The sequence below is a fragment of the Hyperolius riggenbachi genome, chromosome 3, assembly GCF_040937935.1.
Source record: "Hyperolius riggenbachi isolate aHypRig1 chromosome 3, aHypRig1.pri, whole genome shotgun sequence".
Lineage (NCBI taxonomy): Eukaryota > Metazoa > Chordata > Amphibia > Anura > Hyperoliidae > Hyperolius > Hyperolius riggenbachi.
This window is the reverse complement of record NC_090648.1, coordinates 245,106,406-245,131,210: the sequence shown is the minus strand read 5'-3', so window position 1 is coordinate 245,131,210 and position 24,805 is coordinate 245,106,406. Positions and strand designations below refer to the sequence as shown.

Sequence of the window (24,805 nt, the reverse complement as noted above, 5' to 3'; positions counted from 1 at the left end):
CCGGAAAATTGTTACTCCTAACATAGGTACGGTGCCTCTCTTTCTTCTCTTCCGGAAAATTTTGACTCCTCAGATAGCAGCAATCTAGTTACAATGATCTACTGCAAGGTTGATAGTTTTCTCTCCCACCACCTGCTCATTGTGGGTCCAAAAAGTCCCTACTGGGTCAGTCTAATATACTGCCTGCCTTCAGTGTTGAAAACACATGCACTCCTTGGCTTCCACTTCTACTTTCATGTGTTCCTGAAAGCACGGCACCCTTGATGCTCATCAGATCTATAATCAGTTATCAGCTGAGGCATCAGGTAAGGTACCCTCTCCATGGGGCACTATGCTTGATATCCTTGACAGATAAGAGTGCAAACCAGCAAATTATGTTTGTCTTCATTACATTTGCACATCGCTCACACATTTTCACAACACTAGCCGTGCTAACACCCATGACCATCTCTTGCTCTAGCAATGATTCTTATTTGGGAGTGGTAGAGAGTTGAAGGCAATTACCCTTCTGATGTATTTCCAATGAGCACAAGTAGTTTGCATCAGAAATATCTTCAGCATAACCTCAACATTAGAGGGGAACTTCAGCCTAATCAAACATACTGGCATTAAGTTACATTAGTTATTTTAATTAAAATAGATAAGTAATATAATATCTTACCTACCCTGTTTCAAAAGAACAGGCAAATGTTTGTGATTTCATGGGGGAAGCCATCTTTTTGGTTGAAAGGAGGTGATAGAGAGCATGAGACACAGTTCCAACTGTCCTGTGTCCTGATCACCCCTCTTCCAGCTGCATGTGCTAGGCTTCAAATCAAATAAAAAAAAAAAAAAAACAGCACAAGGAGAACAACAACATCATAAATCCCATCATGCTCAATACAGCCTTTTCAAGTTTTCTTAAAAACAAGAAGAGAATCGAGAGCCCAATATGGTGCAGTATTGTCAGTTCAGTACAATTGTATGTGTATATACTCACAAACACGGGTTACCCATAGGCAACCTCTTTAAATGCAGGTGGGGAGCATTAGGACCTGACCCCACTCAGGTTAAGAAGTTGCTCTGTAGATAGTAGATGGGGATGCAACCCTCCACCCAGGGTGGACTAGAAGATCAGCAAAAACTCGGTATACAGAGGCGCCAGAGTAGAGTAAAACGTTTTAAAAACCGCTTAAAAGCAGAGGGGGATATTAGGGTGGACTTACCTCCCTCTTACAAAAAAAGAAAACTCACTTGAGTCTCAAATCCCAGACTGGAGTGCATATAATTTACTATGTAATAAAAACTTGTAGTACTGTATACTGTAACATGATATATATACACACACACATCGCTTTCTGGTTATTGGCCATGTTTTTTGTTTGTAAACACTGCCTAAAACTGGCGATTAAAAGCCAGGATCATGGCAGGGAGCGGTAGAAACTGCAAAGAGGGATCCAGGAGATCACAGTGACTCGATTGGTATGTTTTTTATTGTACAAATCGGACAGTACAGATTCTCTTTAATGGACATTTGAGGGCCAGCTTTGTGCTGCAGCTCGAGGGCAGTACACAGGAGTTAAAAGGTGTATTGCCTCCAATTTTTATGAATCTCTCTTCAAGCATATTTTTGGGGTGTGGAAGGAAACCAGAACATCAAGGGAAAACCCATGCAAGCTCATAGGGAAAAGCAAAGTTTGGAGGAAAGAGTGGTTACACTACTCATATAGCTTAACACATGACATCTTTCAGTGCTCAAAATAGACATGACTGTCAGTAATACGTATAAAGGTTTTGCTTATCAGATAAGTAAGTGTTTTTTTTTCATATCTTATTTGTAAATCAGCAGTTTTTTTATGTGTTGTCAGTGTTGGAAATCAGACGCTTATAAATCTGAGCTTCTTATCCTCCAGCTTTCCCAGCAAAATTGTTTTGTGCACCTATTCACAGGTGAACAAATCTGCTTGCTGGAACTAGTGATTAAAGTGCACTACACTGTATTAAAAACTCATCAACCTCTAATAGAACAGCTGATGAAATCTTATGCATCCTTTAATTACTGTCTCCCCCCTGGCATCACATAAAATGGCTCTGCTGAGAGCCCAGAAGAGCCTCTCAGCAGAGCTGCCCTATTGAGGTGCTCTAATCCACCTGTTTTCCTGTGATGAGATCCACAACACTAGCAGACTTGGAAAGGCTTAAGCACAGCTTTAGGACTGCTGCAATAAATCATTTGTTTACTTCTTAAAGGGACACTGTAATGAGACAAAAGTTAATGAACTAAGCACAGCTCCATGTAACGTATGAACTTTACATGGAAGCAGTGTTGTCTGCTGCCTGATCGGTGTTGGTGTAGTGTAGCATCTCTGAATATGAAAATCTGATGATTAGCATGGTAGCACACAGCCTGACCTGGATGCAGTGATCCTCCCTGCAGACACTGTGACGTCATCCCCTGCCAATCTTCCCTCATCAGCATAAACTGACAAGAGGAATGACACTGCAGTGTTGGTGGAAGAGGTCAGCTCCTTGCAACAGTAAGGCCTCTTTTCCATGGGCAGTTGATAGGCAGCGAAATGCCTCTCAAACTCTTACAACTGCTTTCTGGTACCTGGTAAGTGCTCACTGCTGCCTGGTAACTGCTTGCTGAGCACACAGTTCAACTGCTCATGGAAAAGAGGCCTGACAGTTGTGTTTGAATGAAGCTTGGCATCTGGGAATATTGTAGTATTTTGAGGGCCTTTTTCCACAGGTGGCTGCACTGCCCACTCAGTGAGCAGTTACCGAGCAGTAGCGAGCAGTTACCAGGCAGAAGCAAGCAGTTGTGAGTTTGACAGTCTTTTTACTGCCTATCAATTTCTCATGGAAAAGGGCCCTAACATGGATCAGGTAGCAGACAACACTGACTGTTGGGCCTCTTTACCATGGGCAGTTGATAGGCAGTAAAATGGCTCTCAAACTCTCACATTTGTTTGCTGCTGCCTGACAACTGCTCACTGCTGCCTGGCAACTGCTTGCTGAGGATAAGAGGCCTAAAAGCAGTCAGGGCTCTACAGGGGATGTGTTTAGTTTTGTTACTTTTGTCTTACTACAAAGACTATTTTAGGCCTCTTTTCCACGGGAAGTTGAACCGTGTGCTCAGCAGTTACCAGGCAGTAGTGAGCAGTCACCAGCAGCAGTGAGCAATTACTAGGCAGCAGCAAGCAGTTGTGAGAGTTTGAGAGGCATTTCACGGCCTATCAACATCCCATGTAAAAGAGGTCTAAGCCTCCAATGTATTATTTAGTTATTTTAAGTATTTATATAGTGCCGACATTTTATGCAGCGATGCACAGAGTATATTGTCACTAACTGGCCCTCCAAGGGGCTCACAATCTAGTTCCTACCATAGTCAGATGTCTATGTATGTATCATGTAATGCATGTATCATAGTCTAGGGCCAACTTTAGGGGAAAGCTTATTAACTTTTCTGTGTTTTTTGGGAAGTGAGAGAAAACCAGAGTGCCTGGAGGAAACCCACACAGACACGAGGAGAACATACAAACTCCTTGCAGATGTTGACCTAGCTGAGATATCAACCAGTGACCCAGTGCTGCAAGGCGAGAGCGCTAACCACTACACCACCATCCTGCTCAATACACTATCACATGTTTTTTTAATAAATTAGGCGCTCAATTTGATAAATACAGATTAGAACAAAAATATATGAGAAACTAGGGCTAACTTGATTCACTTCAATTGAAATATCAACCAAAACTTGATGAGGTAACCTTTTATTTTGTTGACCAAATGACCACATTGGTTTGTACAGAGTTGAGTGGCAGACGTCTAGAGATACCAGCATGTAATCAAAATTCATATAGAGCTCTTATTAAATATCTAGGGCTTGATTCACAAAGCGGTGCTAACTGTTAGCACGCTTGTGAAAAGCCCCTCTTCACGCCTAAAGTCAGTTTGGGCGTGCTAACTAGCACTCGCGCGCAAAGTCACACGCGCAAAACTTTGCACGTGCACACGTCGTATCGCGGTGCAACGAAAATGGCGCACCCGATGCGCCTATAAGGTCGCATTGAGTGCCACCTTAACATTGCACAATGCGACGTTAAGGTTGCAACCAATGTGACCTTATAGAAGCATCGGGTGTGCCGTTTTTGACCCACCGCGATGTGATGTTTCACGCGCACCACACTGTGCGGGACTTTGCGCGCAATCTAATTTTCACTGGTGCGTACCAAGTACTTAGCACCCTAGTTAGCACGCCTAAAGCCTTTAGGCGTGCTAACTAGGTTAGCACCGCTTAGTGAATCAAGCCCCTAGTGATGTAAGGTGATAATTCAGGTAAACAATAGATATCATGGGGATATTGATCATTTACTAGATGAAGTACAAAACCAATAGGGTATTGGAAGCTTTACATGGTTATCATTAGACAAGAAGAGTCCATTCCAACATTGGCCTTGATTCACTAAAGGGTGCTAAGCACGCCAGTGAAAAGGCACTTAGGATGCGAAAATGGCGCACATCGCTAAACTTTGCGTGCGATCAGTACCAGCTTTAGACGTGCAAACTACTTAGCTCCCTAGTTTGCACATCCAAAGCTTTTAGGCGTGCTAACTAGGTTAGCACCCTTTCGTGAATCAGGCCCATTGTCTACTAACAAATAGCTCAGGCTTTCTAATTTCTGATCCCAATGTTCAAAAGAAAAAGGCTAAGGGCCTGAGCCCACTAATGCAGTTGTGTCCGCCTCTGTCCGCTTTTCAGCATCTGTAATATTGATGTGTAACTGAAAAGCGGACACAGCTGTCTCAGTGGGCTCAGTCCCTAAAGAAAGCATAGTCAAATAAATGGAAATTAGTGGATATAAAACAATACGTATGGTACTCTTTAAAACTTAATTTAAAAATGAACAGTTAACATCAGCCTAACATACTGTGTTTACTTGGTGCAGTGGCCAGCAGGGTAAAATCAGATGCATAATTTGAACATTTTGAAGCTGATTTATAAAGACAGGAGCAGAATAACTAGAGCACAAGTGAAACAATCACCAAATGACATTCTAAAATGATTGGTTGCTATAAGTAACTGCTTTATGTGTACCCCACTTTTTTGCACTAGTCTTGATAAATCATCCCCTTAAAGCGGCAACTTTTAAACATTTTATTTCTTACTGTAATATAATCCAATAGTGTAGTGTCTGACAGGCACTGGCACAAGAAAAGACACTTGAAACCTTTACCATCACATCCAATATTACATTTAAGTGACAAAAGAAAGTGTGTTAAAAAAAAATAAAACTTTTTCCTGATCTCCTTAATCAGCCAATCATAGTGATCACATTTATTTACAGCTTAGGGGCAAGACAGGAATAAATCTTGTATTAAAACTGTTGCTCGGTTATATATTATTATTATAAATGACAAGATTATGATTATATATTACAATGAATATTCAAATAATACATTTTAATCATTGTCTAGTTTTCCATGTGTGTGATGGGCCATGTCCAGTATTGAAGTTTAAAGAGAACCTGAGGTGGGGTTCTGACAATGCTATCTACACACAGAGGCTGGGTCTGCCTATACAGCCCAGCCTCTGTTGCTATCCAGATCTCCCCTAAGTTCTCCCTGCGCTCTGCTATCCACCATAAATCACAGCCACGCTGTGCGGGCTGTGTTTACATCTGTACTGTCAGTCTGCTGCTCCCTCCGCCTCCTGCATAGCTCCGGTTCCCTCCAATCAGCGGGGAGGAAAGGGACGCAGGCGGGGACCGGAGCTATGCAGGAGGCGGCGGGAGCAGCAGACTGCCAATATAGAGGTAAACACAGCCCGCTGCGACACGCTGCATGTCGACAGCGTAGCTGTGATTCATGGGGGATAGCAGAGCGCAGGGGGGGCTTAGGGGGGATTGGGATAGCAACAGAGGCTGGGCTGTATAGGCAGACCCAGCCTCTGTGTGCAGCTAGCATTGTCAGAACCCCACCTCGGGTTCTCTTTAAGAAACTGTTATTTTTTCTGTGCTTTATCAGGCTTCTCAAATGTAAATCTGCTCTGATTGCGCTATAAACATAATTTTTTATTCAAGTGTTCAGAATAAAAGCAAGTTGTGCCCTCTGACATCATCCTGTACTGCTACAACAGACAAGAATATTTTCTCCCCAAAAGCCTCGCATGCAGCACACTCAAAAATGTGATAGGACATTCCATCCATTTACTCAAAATTCCATATCAAACACTGATTATAGCTGCTTACTGCTGTGCTGTTTGGAAGCTATCTGCTTTTTCCAGAATACATGCAACTTGTGTCTTTTACATTTGTACTGATTTGCTTGCTGCCAGGAATGAAAGTTGAATTTTAATGCCGAGTTCTAATGAGCCAAATCTGGCGATTGAACGAGTGAATAGGGTCAAGCCATCTTCCATTTTATCTTAGACACATGAAATTATAGGACACATCCATTTCTCCCCTTCCTGCTCCTTAGGTTAAAATGGAAATGAGAAATAACAAGGTTAAGCCTGATCTAAGAACGATAACAGACCTTGTAAGTCTCATGAAAGTGAAATGGGAGATGTCAATATCTAAAGCATGCAGCTCTCCTAATCTCCTGGATAAACTAACAGGATGAAGAAGGGCCATCATCCATGAGAAAGAGCATGCAGGTACTGTAGTAAAGAGACAAGATATCTTTCCATGTAAGCCCTCTTAGAGCTAAATCCAATTCCACTGGGCTCTGAATAACTACAAGATCTCTCTACCTTTATTCTAACTATATTCATGGTAATCATTCGCAGACACTTGTAGTGAAGGAGTCAATTCTACTATTTACTACTTATCTTATGCTTGCCTCCAGCCCCTTAATCACCAAATAGAAACATTAAATAAAGAAAGAAACGGTCTGCACAAATGTTCAATTCGAAATCAAGTAATCTTTTTAGTAAAAGTTATTCTGGCAAACAAGCACTGCACCATAAATATCCCCAACTTCTGACTATGTGTAACATTCTATCTTACTTTGCAGTATCATTACATCAACAAAATACGTCCCACACCAAATATCATTCCTTTTGTTGGAAGGAGGATGCTGGGCAGGGGTAAAATAATGTAATCTCTGTAAACACACTATTTATTGTGTAGTTCCTCTAGCAATATTTATTTTTCCCAGTTCTGCTTTTTTGTTAAACATATTTGTATTAGAGATGCACATAACCAAAAAATGAACTAAAGCCTAGTTCACACATGCAAGGATGTTGCCTGCATAGATGGGGGCTCAACCCCTTGGCTGGCAATTCAGGGCCAAGTGTACAGACACATCACTATGGGGCAGAGGGACAACAGTGCAGCAAACAATGGAGGAAAATAATAGGTTGTGGCCTGTATTTAGATGAGATGACCTCTTTCTGATGCAGCTAGGCTGCCATACAAATGCTAATAATAATAATTCCTTTTTTTGAATAGCGCTTCTCTCCTGTTGGACTCAAAGTGCTTGCGAGGCAGCCACTACAGCACACTCAGTAGACAGTAGGAGTGTTAGGGAGTCTTGCCCAAAGAACGTCTTACTGAATAGGTGCTGGCTTACTGAATACTTAATGAGTGGCTGGATGATGTAATGGTTAAGGGCTCTGCCTCTGACGCAGGAGACCAGGGTTCGAATCTCGGCTCTGCCTATTCAGTAAGCCAGCACCTATTTAGTAGGAGACCTTAGGCAAGTCTCCCTAACACTGCTACTGCCTACTGATCGCGTCCTAGTGGCTGCAGCTCTGGCACTTTGAGTCCGCCAGGAGAAAAGCATGATATAAATATTATTTGTCTTGTCTTGAATAGGAAGAGCTGAAATTTGAACCCAGGTCTCCTACTTCAGTGGCAGAGCCCTTAACAATTACACTATCCAGCCACCACATACACATGCTAGCCTCTCAACCAGTCACCTTGGCCAAGAACCATCTAGCGTGAGTATGAAGCCTAACTCATAGGGACATATAGCAACTGTGCGAATTGTAATGGAGAATACTGGACATCAGGGGTCAGAGGTCAGCATCACACAGGCCACATGAGAGATGATTGTTGCCACTGGACGGATTCTGCAGTGGGTAATATAGATAAGAGCAGGACCTCCTGCCTTACAGCGATTTTGTAAGAAGAGTCTAATAGGCTCCTCCCCCAAAACATCAAAAGAATTTAATTGTGAGAACTTTTCAGGACCGTATTCTAGACTATACATTGCTGTTGATTTTTCCTGCTTTCTTTTGATGTTGTTGCGCACCCTTTGCATGTAAAACTTGCTGGCCAGAGTTCAACTATACTATAATGCTGTACTGCACTGTACTGCAGTGCTTTGGTGCTGCCAAAACCAAATATTGCATTGCCGTCTATGGCGACACCCATATTACCAGACGTGGCAGGTGCCCATTTTTACCTGCTTCACATAGCACAGCACACATGACATTTGCACTGGATGTGCATGATCTGATGGTGCTATACTACCTTCTTCCTGAAGAATTTGTAAAGGAGTCCATTTTACCTTTCATTAACCTTGGCACAAGACACATAGATAAACACATGCTTAAAAAAACCAACCTTTTAAAGTACACGTTAATAAACACTAATTAAATGTATTTAAATACACCTAGTAAATGTATTTAATTCTGTCTCTATAGCAGCTTTTCATAATCCTTTTCACACTCTGAACTCATGCTGGGACAGGGAGGGTCAGTTTAGGGATGGTCAAATCATTCCAAATTGATGCAAGATAATCCACATTTTGTATGAAAGTGAATTCAAAATGGACCAATCAAATTCCACCTCTGTAGGATTTAACTGGTGGAATTTATAGCTACATACATTAGCATAAAAATGTAAATAATCCTGCATCAACTCAGAACGATCTGCATCTCATTGACTATCCCTAGTCGACACTTAGGGCTGGTGCACACCAAGCAGCTTTTTCAGCATTTCTGCAGCCGCTTGCGGCTGCGGATACGCTTGGTCAATGTATCTCAATGGGGTGGTTCACACCAGAGCGGGAGGCATTTTGCAGAAACGCATACTCCCGGGGTGAGGCATTTTTTGAATTGCGGATGCGTTTCTGCCTCAATGTTAAGTATAGGAAAAACGCAAACCGCTCTGAAAAACGCCTGTTCAGAGCGGTTTTGCCGGCGTTTTTGTTACAGAAGCTGTTCAGTAACAGCTTTACTGTAACAATATATGAAATCTACTACACCAAAACCGCTACACAAAACCGCAAAAAACGCTCGCTGAAACGCTACAGAAAAATAAGAAAAAGCGTTTCAAAATCTGCTAGCATTTTGCGGATCTGCTAGCGGGTTTTGGTGTGCACCAGGCCTAAGAGCCAGACAAGGTTTGCTGCATAGTACACTGCTGTCAGGGCAGAATCCCACTTGTATGTACAGGAATCTGGCACACCACACACACCTGTATGCCAAAATACATTCAAACTGTTTAAAAATAGAGAATTTGCATAGTGTCCCAAAAAATGCAGTCTGAAATGTTTCTGCCATACAACACCAATTTAAAAAAAAAAATCACACCTAATGTAAATGTTTGCATCGGTTCACGTTTCGCAATACGAAAAAGCGTAAATTTAGCTAGTGTGAACTCTGCCTAACTGTGCATGGTAAAGGATCAGACAGCAGTGAGATGGTTGTGTTGCATTGCAGAACGGAACTGTGGCTACTTAGATTTCTGGAGTGAGTTTGTCTTATAAAATAATTAATCATTTTAATATAAGCTACTTCCATTTTCAGTCTTAATAACCTCAATAACCTTCTCAACATGAGCTGAAAACCCCAGTACTTTCATGCTGATAATTCTAGACTAATGCAGCATGCTAAAATGCAAATCATGACGTTTTTTCTTTTGGCAAACATACAATTTTTAAATGTCACATGAAATGTACTAAACTACCATACTTGAGAACAAAGATCATCAGAGTGCAGGCTTTTAAGAACCTCGAGCTTGTACTAATAAGCACCTTTTCTAAGTCACAAATCTGCATACGCAATAAATAAGCTACCTAAGGAAGCTCTAAGTGAAAAAACATCATAAGAGAACAAAACGTTTCAATATTTAAACGTATATACATTTCAGTGCAACCAAGATAAACTGAAGAGACATAAACCATGACATTTGATAAAACAGCAGTTAGGTAACTGTAACTAAAGCATAAGTAGTCATACAGTATATGAAACATGGCTCAGCTGGTGCATAAGACATTTCCACCATTAATGAATAAAACAAAAAAAAGTAGTGTATTAGTCAAAGTATATCTTATATTTAATTGTATTGCATGTTTTCTGCCTGTTAACATCTAGCAACTGCCAAAGCTTGAGCTGGTGTCTTGTCCTTATACGTGAAATACAATGAATAGTGTTAATTTAACAAATGCCCAATGGCAACTAACAGTGTTAAATAGCATTGAAAATGTAATCTAATTTCCAAAACATGCTGTAAAAGATAACTCAAGAGAACGTACAACACCAACCCCAATGCCTATGTACCGACTTTAAAATGTGAAAACTGCAGACTAGCTCTTGGTACATTAACAATTTTCAAAGCTGTCAAAGCAAGCTGATTGCACCTGGAAAGTCAAGATCATCATAAATCACTACCTTTGCTTTGGGGTGGATTCTGACTTCTGTCTCGCAGGACATTGATCTGATAGACTGCTCCGTAAGGCTCAAAAAGGTCTTTGAGTTCTTTTTCTGACCATGAACGTGGGATCTGTCCAACAAACATCTTAATGGCATCTGGGTCTGGCTGGTCTGAGTGATCCAAAGCTCCATTCATCTTGTTGGTTGTACCGTTACTGAAGGAAAAAGAAGTACACAAGCGTCATCAACTCTGACACATCTATACAACAAATATGTAGCTACAACAGAAGCTGTCTTGATATTAGGATCAAGACTGTATGTGTATATAGTGTGACTTACAAGTCAGATTGGATTCAAGGAAAACACATATTGAGAAATCACACACCAGGCATCAAATCAAAAAGTTCAGTTACTGGGCATTTTCCAGTAAACAATGCGGAAAGATAGATCATCATCACTGTAGATTGCAATAAACCATGGCTTGAGGTTACAGCAGTAAGATATATTTGCCTCGTTTTGCCTTTGTGTTAGGAATAAAGTAGAACTGATTTTGGTAATAAAGTCATATGAAAAGAATATGAAACACTTGGCAGTCTGTCAGATGACTAATGCAAGATGCCAGTGATGAATCTGTAGATTGTGTGAAGCTTCCATGTGTGCATTAAATTAGACTAACTTTTTCTCAGAATGCTGGAAATGGCTTTACACTGCAGATCTGATCCCACACTCCTAGCTGAAGGAATGACTGAGATACAGAGATTTAGCCCACTGTTTGTTGAACAAAGGCTTCAATTCAGAAGCCGAAGTGTGGAAAGCTAAAAACGTAGTCAATGCTGCTTAAATGTGATGTGTGACAAACCATTTGCCATCTCCAACTTTCTTTTAGAAGCAGTATGTTAAAATAAAATAAAAATGTTTTCGGCAAGCTGGGAACAAATCTGAGATACATTCTGAGAAGTACAAAGCAAAGGACTACTTTTATTAAATGTTATCATTAATATATGCTGGTTAAGACTTCTTGCCTGTGGCTACATATTGTCAATCCTTTGCACAACATTTATTATTAAACATTCAGTGTACCTATTAATGCCCTTGCAGCTGTCAGTGAACAATATATAGCAACAGAGTAAGGGTCCCAATACACATATTGATTTTTCCATTTGATTCCCTGCAGATTCAATCAATCTGATCGGAAAAAAAAATGGGAATTGATGGAAACAGATGGGAACGGATTCCTTTAAATGTTCGATTGATGAAATGTCAATTGATTTTAACCAGAAATCTATCAAAGTATTGATTAGACAGGGTGTAAAATCTAGATCGATTACGGGGCAGGATATTTTTTACACCATTTTTACAACCATCAGTAAAATGCCTTTTAGGGCACCAGAAAGCAAGAAAATACTCAGAATTATTTTGACAGTACCTTTTCACCTACTTTCTAGTACTTTTCAATTGCAGAGTGCTAAAAAGTTACTTTAAACAGAAGATGAAATATTATCTCCTGGGAGAAAACTTGGGAGAACATTTTAATTGAACAAGTGCCCTGGAGTTCAGCTGTAGTAATTTCTGTTTTAATAAGAAAGCAAAATGAATGGCAAACTATATGGAGTCTACAATTTACCATGCAATATTGGCTTGCGTGATATACATTTTAGTCTTGTTATCTTGAAATAATACAGCTGTTTCATTAGCCACCTGACACTGTATAGAAGGCCTCTATGGATGAAGTGACTGCTGTGAATTTACTATTCCCTCACCCATCCCTCCACAGAGTTATGCCCTACCACTTCTGCCCCAGGCCCATAATTAGGTAGTCTCTGTGATCTATACCATTAAGGCAGCCTTGAAGATACATGTAATTTTCATATTCTCAAATGGTATACAGTCTTTGATGAGTAACCACATGTACCTGCAATACTGCTCCTGTCTTTTTCAGGTCATTTTAGGACTCTGCATAAATGAAGAGTGCAAAAGATACACAGTATCTCTTAACAACAAATGAAGACTGCGCTGCAGCTTCAGTTGTATGGCCGGTGGCCACTGGCTGAAAAATATTATATTACTAGAAGAAATTATGGCTGGGTTGGGGTAGAAAGCCAACTGTTCCCTTTTCCTGACAACAAAAAACGTTGCTGAGATACACCCACAGCTCACAAAAATAAATAATAATAATGTAAAAAAAAAAAAGACTAATTCATGTGTGCACCTCACAGAGGCTTTCTAGAAAATAAATCAGATCAGAACAGAACAGTGTTTTTAAACTGATGTGTTTTATACCATAGTGCATGTTACCCTCCCAGCCTGGATCTAGAAGATATCCCCATCTGATCTTTGCAATGTCATATAAGCAAATAGGACCCTTGTGGGCAGTGATGTCAAAACTACAAACCCATTCTCCACAGATGCTGGAATACTGATATCCATAACCAGGGATTCCATCCATGAAGAATTTCAAATAGAAACTCTTGTAATTGAAGTTATGGAACTATTTAGCCTTAATATACATACTGTATTGAAGATCCTCTAGGCTTTATTAGGCCCCAATTACACTCGGAATCGTAAGATATTGCATTGAGATTTTTGATGCAATTACATTTCGCAATTGTCATTCCAGTGAATGAGACCTGCAATGCCATAGCGGAAAATGCTCCATGCATTGGAATTAGCGGAAATCACCTTCCCATAGGATTATTTGCAGATATTCCCATAGGATTACTTGTGCTGCAGTGCTTTGCTGATAGCCGGCAATCAGCAAAGCACATGAACATACATGAAGCACATGAAGTACATGAAGTGAGAATGAGGCCTAGAAAAGTGACTGCATTCTGATTCTATAAATATATATTAAAGACCCTTCAAGAAAAAGTAATATTAATTCAAACGTTTCAAACACTTTTTTTTTAGTGGTGCACATATAAAAGAGCCTTACCTATCATGTAATAATTTATTACCTGCACTGCCAGGCATGTCAAGCTCTGCCCACACTTATCATTACTAATTAGCTACACTTAACTGTCAGCAATTGCCCTAATTAGGCTTGTCATCCTTGCTAAAATGGGTTTAAGGTTTACACATTTCTCTCAAGATCTGTTCATTCCATGCTGATTATCTTTATCAAGGCTACTGATTGGTTTAATGTTGTCCATTGCTTGCCCTGACCCCCATCTTCAGCGCTATGTTATTAACCTATATCTAAATCTGTAGCTATAACATAACTCTACTTACAAATCAATTAAGTGCTGCATCATTTTGCATTGTATTGATCTATGCAATATAAAAAATATAAATTGTCTCTTTGTTTATAAATCAGTAGTTATTCCCATAGAAGATAAAATGACAAAAAATAAAGAAAATTCATATATTGGTAAAAGTTTCCCAAAGATGCACTTTCTGGCATGTCCCAGTGGGAGCTACAGCAAGAGTCATGCATATGTGGGCCTGTGTGTGGAGGGGACTGCTATTATACAGGTACAGCACATTAAAAATAGTCAAAATCCCCAAGGCTGTTTACTAAGCAGCTGCAGGCTACTCAATTCTCCCACTACCTGTAATGACCACCCTGTGGCTATGTTATGATTAGTACAGAAAACAGAATCAAATACAAATAGCTGAATGGAGGAGACTTGTGGTATCACATTTATCTATTATTTACATTACTCTTTGGTCTTAATAAAATAAATGTTTATTTTTATCCTTGCACTTTGTTGTGGTTTATCACATGGTCTGGGATAAGCAATATGCACATGCACAGTACATACACCAGTGAGTCTAACTGCAGCTCTGGAAAAACACATCTTTTGTAATCAATATACACTGTTCTAACACTTGAGCACCATGTAATGTATTCATAACCTGAACTGGGAATGGGCAAGTAGATCTAAAATACAAAAGGCCCCGATTCAATAAACTTTTTTCCTGATTTTCCCCTTATGCGAGGTTTTCTCATTGTATCTCCAAAATACTTTTTGCCTGATGGGGCCAAAATGTGTCACTTTAACAGACTGTGTCCAACACTAGGAGTTGTTTTGTTTTGCTTGTAAACTACTGGGATACAGTTCAACCTACTGCCAATGTGATTGAGATTTGATCCTGATCATATCCCCAATTGATTTTGCCCTTCAAACCAATAAAGCATTGTTGATCAAATTCAGGGAAGTAAAATATTTCAGGAGTAGTCAATCCAGATGGTAAAACCTGCATAAAATAAATTAAGACTTTGCTACACTACACATGGGGCTTGATTCACAAAAGCATGCTAAGTGTTAGCACGCTAGTGAAAAGCCACTTAGCATGTGCAAACTGGCTCTTCACGCGCTATTATGCGCATAAGAGTTTAAGCGCGTAAAGTTTCGCAATGCGCATGTAAAGTTTTGCACGCAGAGCTTTGCATGCAAAATCAACCGCTTCGCGTGCTAAGTAGCGTGATAAGCAGACTTAGCACACAAACTCACGGCTTATTACGTGAACGGAGCGGAACGTCATATGCACGCTAAAATAGCACTCGAACAGCAACAGCTTTGCCTGTGCAAACTACTTAGCACCCTAGTTTGCACGTGCAAAGCCTTAACACGTGCTATCTGAGTTAGCACTGGTTAGTGAATCAAGCCCATAGTATTTGGCAATAACTTTATTATAACTTTGCTCACACCTTAATGTTTTTTTGTGGAACAAACTAGGCTTTCTTTGGCTGGTACTTTTTGCTAAGAATTATTTTCTTTCCTACACATTTTAAAGGGAATAAAAAGTAAAAAAAAAACAACCAAAAAGTCATTATTTCTCACTTTTCAACCATTATACTTTGAAAATAAAAAGTACTACTTTAGATTAGAGTTGGGCCGAACGGTTCGCCGGCGAACGTGGTTCGCGCGAACGTAGGTGGTTCGCGTGCGGTTACCGCACGCGAACCTTTTGCGGAAGAAGTTCGGTTCGCCCCATAATGCACTGAGGGTCAACTTTGACCCTCTACATCGAGTCAGCAGGCCCAGTGTAGCCAATTAGGCTACACTAGCCCCTGGAGCCCCACCCCCCCTTATATAAGGCAGGCAGCGGCGGCCATTACGGCCACTCGTGTGCCTGCATTAGTGAGAGTAGGGCGAGCTGCTGCAGTCTCTCATATAGGGAAAGATTAGTTAGGCTTAACTTCTTCCTGGCTGCATACCTGTTCTGTTCAGTGAGCCCTCAGCCCACTGCATACCTGTACTGTGATCCTGCCACTGCATACCTGTTCAGTGATCCTGCCACTGCATACCTGTTCAGTGATCCTGCCACTGCATACCTGTTCTGTTCAGTGAGCCCTCAGCCCACTGCATACCTGTACTGTGATCCTGCCACTCCATACCTGTTCAGTGATCCTGCCACTGCATACCTGTTCTGTTCAGTGAGCCCTCAGCCCACTGCATACCTGTACTGTGATCCTGCCACTGCATACCTGTTCAGTGATCCTGCCACTGCATACCTGTTCAGTGATCCTGCCACTGCATACCTGCTCTGTTCAGTGAGCCCTCAGCCCACTGCATACCTGTACTGTGATCCTGCCACTCCATACCTGTTCAGTGATCCTGCCACTGCATACCTGTTCTGTTCAGTGAGCCCTCAGCCCACTGCATACCTGTACTGTGATCCTGCCACTCCATACCTGTTCAGTGATCCTGCCACTGCATACCTGTTCAGTGATCCTGCCACTGCATACCTGTTCTGTGAACCCGCCACTGTATACCTGTTCTGTTCAGTGGACCCGCCACTGTATACCTGTTCTGTTCAGTGGACCCGCCACTGTATACCTGTTCTGTTCAGTGGACCCGCCACTGTATACCTGTTCTGTTCAGTGGACCCGCCACTGTATACCTGTTCTGTTCAGTGGACCCGCCACTGTATACCTGTTCTGTTCAGTGGACCCGCCACTGTATACCTGTTCTGTGAACCCGCCACTGTATACCTGTTCTGTTCAGTGGACCCGCCACTGTATACCTGTTTAGTGAACACGCCACTGCATACCTATTGTGTTCAGTGATCCTGCCACTGCATACCTGTTCTGTGGACCCGCCACTGTATACCTGTTCTGTTCAGTGGACCCGCCACTGTATACCTGTTCTGTTCAGTGGACCCGCCACTGTATACCTGTTCTGTTCAGTGGACCCGCCACTGTATACCTGTTCTGTTCAGTGGACCCGCCACTGTATACCTGTTCTGTGAACCCGCCACTGTATACCTGTTCTGTTCAGTGGACCCGCCACTGTATACCTGTTTAGTGAACACGCCACTGCATACCTATTGTGTTCAGTGATCCTGCCACTGCATACCTGTTCTGTGGACCCGCCACTGTATACCTGTTCTGTTCAGTGGACCCGCCACTGTATACCTGTTCTGTTCAGTGGACCCGCCACTGTATACCTGTTTAGTGAACACGCCACTGCATACCTATTGTGTTCAGTGATCCTGCCACTGCATACCTGTTCTGTGGACCCGCCACTGTATACCTGTTCTGTTCAGTGGACCCGCCACTGTATACCTGTTCTGTGAACCCGCCACTGTATACCTGTTCTGTTCAGTGGACCCGCCACTGTATACCTGTTCTGTTCAGTGGACCCGCCACTGTATACCTGTTCTGTTCAGTGGACCCGCCACTGTATACCTGTTCTGTTCAGTGGACCCGCCACTGTATACCTGTTCTGTGAACCCGCCACTGTATACCTGTTCTGTTCAGTGGACCCGCCACTGTATACCTGTTTAGTGAACACGCCACTGCATACCTATTGTGTTCAGTGATCCTGCCACTGCATACCTGTTCTGTGAACCCGCCACTGTATACCTGTTCTGTTCAGTGAACCCACCGCATCAGTGCGCATACCTGTGCAGTTAAGTGAACCCACCTACCTACGTGAGTGCACGCAGTGTGATATACCACTCCGTGCATACCCAATATGGACAAAACAGGTAGAGGAAGAGGAAGAGGTAGTGGCAGAGGCAGAGGAAGGCCACCCGGCAGGTCTGCGCGAGGTCGTGTAAATGTAATTTCGTGTGGACCTGGCCCACAGTACAGTGCTCGGAAGAAGGCACGTCCCATCACCTCCCAAGATTGTCAGGACGTGGTTGAGTATTTAGCGACACAGAACACCTCATCTTGCTCAGCCACCAGCGCTACTACTAGCACCACTTCCGCTGCATTTGACACTTCGCAAGAATTATTTAGTGTTGAAATCACTGATGCACAGCCATTGTTGTTACAGCCAGATGAATTTTCACCAGCTAATATGTCTGAGTTACGCGGCAACACTATGGATGTAACGTGTCAGGAGGATGAAGGACCTACTGATGGTGCAAGTTTGGATTTGTCTGAGGCAAGCGAAGCTGGGCAGGATGACTACGATGATGACGGTAATAGGGATCCTCTGTATGTTCCCAATAGAGGAGATGAAGAGGGGGACAGTTCAGAGGGGGAGTCAGAGAGTAGTAGGAGGAGAGAAGTTGCTGAAAGAAGCTGGGGCAGCTCTTCGTCAGAAACAGCTGGTGGCAGAGTCCGGCACCATGTATCGCCACCTATGTACAGCCAGCCAACTTGCCCTTCAGCATCAGCTGCTGAGGTCCCCATAGTGCCCACATCCCAGGGTGGCTCAGCGGTGTGGAAATTTTTTAATGTGTGTGCCTCAGATCGGACCAAAGCCATCTGTTCGCTCTGCCAACAAAAATTGAGCCGTGGAAAGGCCAACACTCACGTAGGGACAAGTGCCTTACGAAGGCACCTGGAGAAAAGGCACAAACAGCAATGGGATGGCCACCTGAGCAAAAGCAGCAGCAGCACACAAAAGAAAAGTCACCCTCCTTCTCCTCTTCCTCCTTCAGGTGCATCATCTGCTTCTGCCGCTTTCTCCCTTGCACCTTCACAGGCACCCTCCTCCACTCCGCCTCTGCCCTTGAGCGGTTCCTGCTCCTCTGCCCACAGCAGCAGTCAGGTGTCCGTGAAGGAAATGTTTGAGCGGAAGAAGCCACTTTTGGCCAGTCACCCCCTTGCCCGGCGTCTGACAGCTGGCGTGGCGGAACTGTTAGCTCGCCAGCTGTTACCATACCGGCTGGTGGACTCTGAGGCCTTCCGTAAATTTGTGGCCATCGGAACACCGCAGTGGAAGATGCCAGGCCGCACTTATTTTTCGAGAAAGGCCATACCCCAACTGCACCGTGAAGTTGAGAGGCAAGTGGTGTCATCTCTTGCGAAGAGCGTTGGGTCAAGGGTACACCTGACCACGGATGGCTGGTCTGCCAAGCACGGGCAGGGCCGCTACATTACCTACACAGCCCATTGGGTGAACCTGGTGGTGAACGATGGCAAGCAGAAAGCGGCGGACCAAATTGTGACACCTCCACGGCTTGCAGGCAGGCCTCCTGCCACCTCCTCTCCTCCTGCTACATGCTCTTCGCTGTCCTCCTCCTCCTCCTTGGCTGAGTGGCAGTTCTCCTCTCCAGCTACACAGCCCCAGCTCCGCAGGGCCTATGCTGCATGCCAGGTACGACGGTGTCACGCCATCTTAGACATGGCTTGTCTCAAAGCGGAGAGTCACACTGGAGCAGCTCTCCTGGCTGCTCTTAAGAAACAGGTGGATGAGTGGCTGACCCCGCACCACCTGGAGATAGGCAACGTGGTGTGCGACAACGGCAGCAATCTGCTTGCCGCTTTGCATATGGGGAAGCTGACACACATACCCTGCATGGCACATGTCATGAATCTAGTGGTTCAAAGATTCGTGGCAAAGTACCCTGGCTTAGCGGATGTCCTGAAGCAGGCCAGGAAGTTCTGTGGGCATTTGAGGCGCTCTTACACAGCCATGGCACGATTTGCAGAAATTCAGCGTAAAAACAACATGCCGGTGAGACGCCTCATTTGCGATAGCCCCACTCGCTGGAACTCGACCCTGCTCATGTTCTCCCGCCTGCTAGAACAGAAGAAAGCCGTCACCCAGTACCTCTACAACTGGAGTAGAACGAAACAGTCTGGGAAGATGGGGATGTTCTGGCCCGACAACTGGACACTGATGAAAAATGCATGCAGGCTCATGCGGCCGTTTGAGGAGGTGACCAACCTGGTGAGCCGCAGTGAGGGCACCATCAGCGACTTAATTCCCTACGCGTACTTCTTGGAGCATGCTGTGCGTAGAGTGGCGGATGAAGCTGCGAATGAGCGTGACCAGGAACCGTTACGGCAGGAACAGGCATGGGACCAATTTTCATCAGACCCAGCTGTTTCCTCAACACCTGCGGCAGCACAGAGGGGGGAGGAGGAGGAAGAAGAGAGGTCGTGTGCAGAAGACGAGTCAGACTCAGAGGATGATGAGCAAGGTGTTTCTTTGGGGGAGGAGGAGGAGGAGGAGGAGGGGACAGCGGCAGGAGAACAACCGCAGCAGGTGTCGCAGGGGGCTTGTGCTGCTCAACCTTCCCGTGGTATTGTTCGCGGCTGGGGGGAGGAGGTTGACTTACCTGACGTCACTGAGGAAGAGCAAGAGGAGATGGAGGGTACTGGATCCGACTTTGTGCAGATGTCGTCTTTTATGCTGTCCTGCCTGTTGAGGGACCCCCGTATAAAAAACCTCAAGGGGAATGAGCTGTACTGGGTGGCCACACTACTAGACCCTCGGTACAGGCACAAAGTGGCGGACCTGTTACCAACTCACCGGAAGGTGGAAAGGATGCAGCACATGCAGAACCAGCTGTCAACTATGCTTTACAATGCCTTTAAGGGTGATGTGACAGCACAACGCCAGCAAGGTACCACTGCCACTAATCCTCCTCCCGTGTCCACGCAGTCAAAGACAGGACGCTCCAGCGATCTCATGGTGATGTCGGACATGCGGACGTTCTTTAGTCCAACGCCTCGCCGTAGCCCTTCCGGATCCACCCTCCACCAACGCCTCGACCGGCAGGTAGCCGACTACCTGGCCTTAAGTGTGGATGTAGACACTGCTGTGAACAGCGATGAGGAACCCTTGAACTACTGGGTGCGCAGGCTTGACCTGTGGCCAGAGCTGTCCCAATTTGCCATCCAACTTCTCTCCTGCCCTGCCGCAAGCGTCCTCTCAGAAAGGACCTTCAGCGCAGCTGGAGGCATTGTCACAGAGAAGAGAAGTCGCCTAAGTCACAAAAGTGTTAAGTACCTCACCTTTATCAAAATGAATGAGGCATGGATCCCGGAGGGCTGCTGCCCGCCCCAAGACTAAGTCAGTCCCCGCACACACAGCATCTCTGCCTGCACGCCGTGTGACTGGCTGCCTGGCCTGCCCCAAAAAGACTAAGTCGCTCCCAGTCCCTCCACACAGCATGTCTGCCTGCAGGCCGCTTCACTACCTTCTCCGCCACCACCAACAGGGTCCGGGACTCCAGGCGGATTGCTGAATTTTTTAGGCCGCTGCTAGCAGCGGCCGCTGTAATAATTTTTATGGTGCGTGTACATGACTGCCTAATTTTTCTGGCTGCACTGAGGGCAGCTGCAACAACAAAAGAAAAGGCATGTACATGCGCCCATTCCCCTTCGTGATCATTACCTTGCCGTGGTGAAGGGGCTTGCGTATCACAATGAAGCAATGACCGGCGCCTAGATGAGTGTCTCGGGGGGCACACAAAAGATAATAAGGTCGTTGCTTCATTGTGGTCAGACCAAATTTGATCAGCTGGACAGTCACTGTTCTGTCATTCAGCTACATCAGCCAGGCCGACCATATGGGCTGTAAAGCCACCAAAACCTGCACTCTCGCCATGGTGCGCACCAGTCCAGCACGGCCGTCACTAGTACAAACAGCTGTTTGCGGTGCGTTACACGGTGAGTTTGGTGTGTCAGTGTGAAGCAGTACCTTAATTACACTACCTGATTGATGTATACACATGCAAGATGTTTTAAAGCACTTTAGGCCTGTCATTTAGCATTCAATGTGATTTCTGCCCTTAAAACGCTGCTTTGCGTCAAATCCAGATTTTTCCCGGGGACTTTTGGCGTGTATCCCACTCCGCCATGCCCCCCTCCAGGTGTTAGACCTCTTGAAACATCTTTTCCATCACTTTTGTGGCCAGCATAATTATTTTTTTTTTTCAAAGTTCGCATCCCCATTGAAGTCTATTGCGGTTCGCGAACTTTAACGCGAACCGAACGTTCCGCGAAAGTTCGCGAACCCGGTTCGCGAACCTAAAATCGGAGGTTCGGCCCAACTCTACTTTAGATAAAACCTGCACATTTTAGTTCCCCATTTGACCTGGTTATTAAAACATTTAAATGATGTCCCTAGTACAAATTAAGAGTGTATTTTTTTCATTTTGTGTTTCTTTATACTTTATCAATAGTAACAAGCCCTTATTTGCAAAAATAACAGACATAACCCTTATTTGCAAAAATGGCATACATATTAAAAAATGCTGTGCTGTCAATTTTTTTTTACATGTGTTGTATTTTGGTAACTGTGTGTGGGGGGGGGGGGGGGGGGACAGAAAAGGTTAACACATATAGGACATTTTAATTTTTAATATACTGTAATGTACACAAGAAGGGAGTTTGTTTTCTCTGGAGCAGCTGTCAATCACTGCACTAATGGGTGGCAGCAGGTACCCACGGGTGTGCATGATTGTTTGTGGCAGCATTATAAATACTGGATGGCCATATCTACTCTCCTGGTGTTTCAGTGAAGTTTTTAGGGGCATATATACGCGTACCAGTGATGGGGAAGTGATTAAAAATAGGGATCAATTAAAAATCATAATCAAAAATTATTTTCTGGAAAGTTAAACCCACTAGAACTTTAAGCACAGAAGAAGTTTCACATACTGTACGTTGCAGAGCAGAAAATGAAAATCAATAGGACAAGTAGCTTCTGTTTTCATAAGATTTGCTCTTTATTAGACAAGATCTAGGCAATTTAGACAATCTCTAGACTCCAGCTTTGTTTATCACAAAGATTTCCATTGGGGTTAGGGTTATTGAGACCATCGATCGGCTGCAAGAGAGAATGTCCTACAAGCTTCCTATTTAGATGAATACTGGTTATTAGACACATAGAGAAAGGAGAAAACAAATAATAATCTCCATTCTCCACATTCAGCCTACTTTGTCATTTTATTCTACAATATCAGCAGCACTGTTGTGAAAAGCTCTACACAGCCCACTCTACAATATCTTAACATTTTAAGGTCCACTTAAAGTACAGCTTTGTCTCCATGAGGGAGGCATATGTGAATGTCAGGTAAACATAAGTAAAAGAGAGATCTTTGCTTTTACTTGTCTTTTTGAAACTGTGCATTTTTAAGCAGAGAAAATTATTCTACAAAAAAATATAATAATGATGATACTGTTGCTGCTAATGATGAAAAGTGAGCCCCTATGGGGAGCTTTTAGGATCCCTATAAGGGTTCGCAATGCTCAATTGTTTGGACTAAAAGCTGCAACTGCTGATTCTGTTTTTTAGTCCCAACAGAATTCTGGTTTAAAGAGACGCTGTAACGAGAAAAACGTCCACTGAGGGGTACTCACCTCGGGAGGGGGAAGCCTCAGGATCCTAATGAGGCTTCCCCCGTCCTCCTCTGTCCCACAGCGGTCTCGCTGCAGCCCTTCAAAGCCGGCGCGACAAATCAGACAGCCTGTTTGATATTTACCTTTCCAGGCTCCAGCGGGGGCGCTGTTTCGGCTCTTCTGACGGAGATAGACAGAAATAGCCGATCTCCGTCGAGACCACTCTACTTGCGTCTGCGCAGTAGAGCGGCCCGATGGAGATCAGCTATTTCCACCTATCTCTGTGGAAAGAGCTGATACTGCGCCTGCGCTGGAGCCATGGAGGTAAATATATACATCTCTGCCACTCTGGGAGGATTTTCGCCGCCACCGTGGGACCAAGAAGGACAGGGGAAGCTTCAATAGGATCCGGAGTCGTCCCCCACCCGAGGTGAGTACCGCACAGGGGACGTTTTTTCGTTACAGATTTTCTTTAAGTAGCAATAGTGGCAAAAAAGAACTTTCTTCCCTTGAACTGCAAACTTGGGAGTCTAACAGACTCCAAAACTAAACCTGGCTGAGCAGAACAGTGGAGAAGAACAACAAACAGATCCTTATTTTCCGTCTGCCTCATTAGAATTTACACTGATAACACAATTAGGAATAGTATAATGGCTAAATGGTCTGTATTTACGTAATCGAAGGTGGTATTGAGGTAAAGGGGGTCACATCACCGTATCTGTTATCCTGTCCTTCAATCCTGCACCTTTATGCCTAGCTAGGGCTGTTCCTGTTACCGCCACTGCTTAAAACAATTTTAGCTTAAAACCCAGGTAATAAATGGCATTGAGGATTTTTGCAGGCATCTTAAATCTCTCTAGATGTCCGCCTTTTTACCTGCTGCAAAAATCTGCAAACAAGCACCTACTGTTGTAGAAATACTTATGTGAAAGCATGGATAATCCCTAAGGAGATAAATATGCTTCAAACATTTTCATTTCTTATATTCCATTTACAGACCAAACATGCGATGAAAAGTGTTCCTACAAGATTGCGCATTCATATATACCAGCTATGAGCAGGATGCTATGAATAAAACCACGGTACCAGAGAAGTGTATGGGTGCAGAATAGACTGGCATCAGAGCCGGGTCGAGGCAGAGGCGAGAGAGGCTCCAGCCTCAGGGCGCAGTGTAGGAAGGGGTGCACAGCTCACTCAGTTATAATCTCCCTATTGTGTTTGAAGCAGAGAGAAATAAGAAAAGCAGATACATGGCAGTGACTACAAGCCAGATAACTAGAGATTAAGGTGCTGTGGGGAGGCGGGGGTACTGGGGTACCTCTTAATCCAATAGCAATCAGTGTGTGTGTGTGTGTGTGTGTGTGTGTGTGTGTGTGTGTGTGTGTGTGTGTGTGTGTGTGTGTGTGTCTGTGTGTGTGTGTGTGCGTGCGTGTGAGAGAGAGACAGCTGGAGTGGGAGGGATGGAGGGGCACACTTTGGTGGCTCAGCCTTGGGTGCTGGAGGACCATGTCCCAGCTCTGACTGGCATACTGGTTTTTGTTGTCATTTGTCCACAATGACATAACATAGCAGTGATATCAGTTGATTTAAGTGCGACTTTTGCAACACAGCAATATAGGTTATATTGTTTTACTAAAAGTTTAAGCCCTGATTTAAACTGATATAGTAAATTTATACATTTATCAATGTAAAAATATTGCATGACCTTTTCATTTTATTTTTGCAACCTTAGATAATCCAAAA

The 24,805-nt window shown here is 43.8% G+C and overlaps 1 protein-coding gene across 19 annotated transcripts in view; it reads right to left on the bottom strand.

The window, feature by feature from the left end:
* The window catches only part of CELF2 (CUGBP Elav-like family member 2), a 688,411-nt gene that overhangs the window by 367,486 nt on the left and 296,120 nt on the right, over positions 1-24,805 (bottom strand). For all 19 annotated transcript variants that reach the window (XM_068276071.1, XM_068276070.1, XM_068276073.1 and 16 more), the window contains exon 2: positions 10,603-10,799. In XM_068276071.1, coding sequence (XP_068132172.1) covers positions 10,603-10,799 — 197 coding nt within the window. The remainder of the gene's footprint in view (positions 1-10,602; positions 10,800-24,805) is intronic.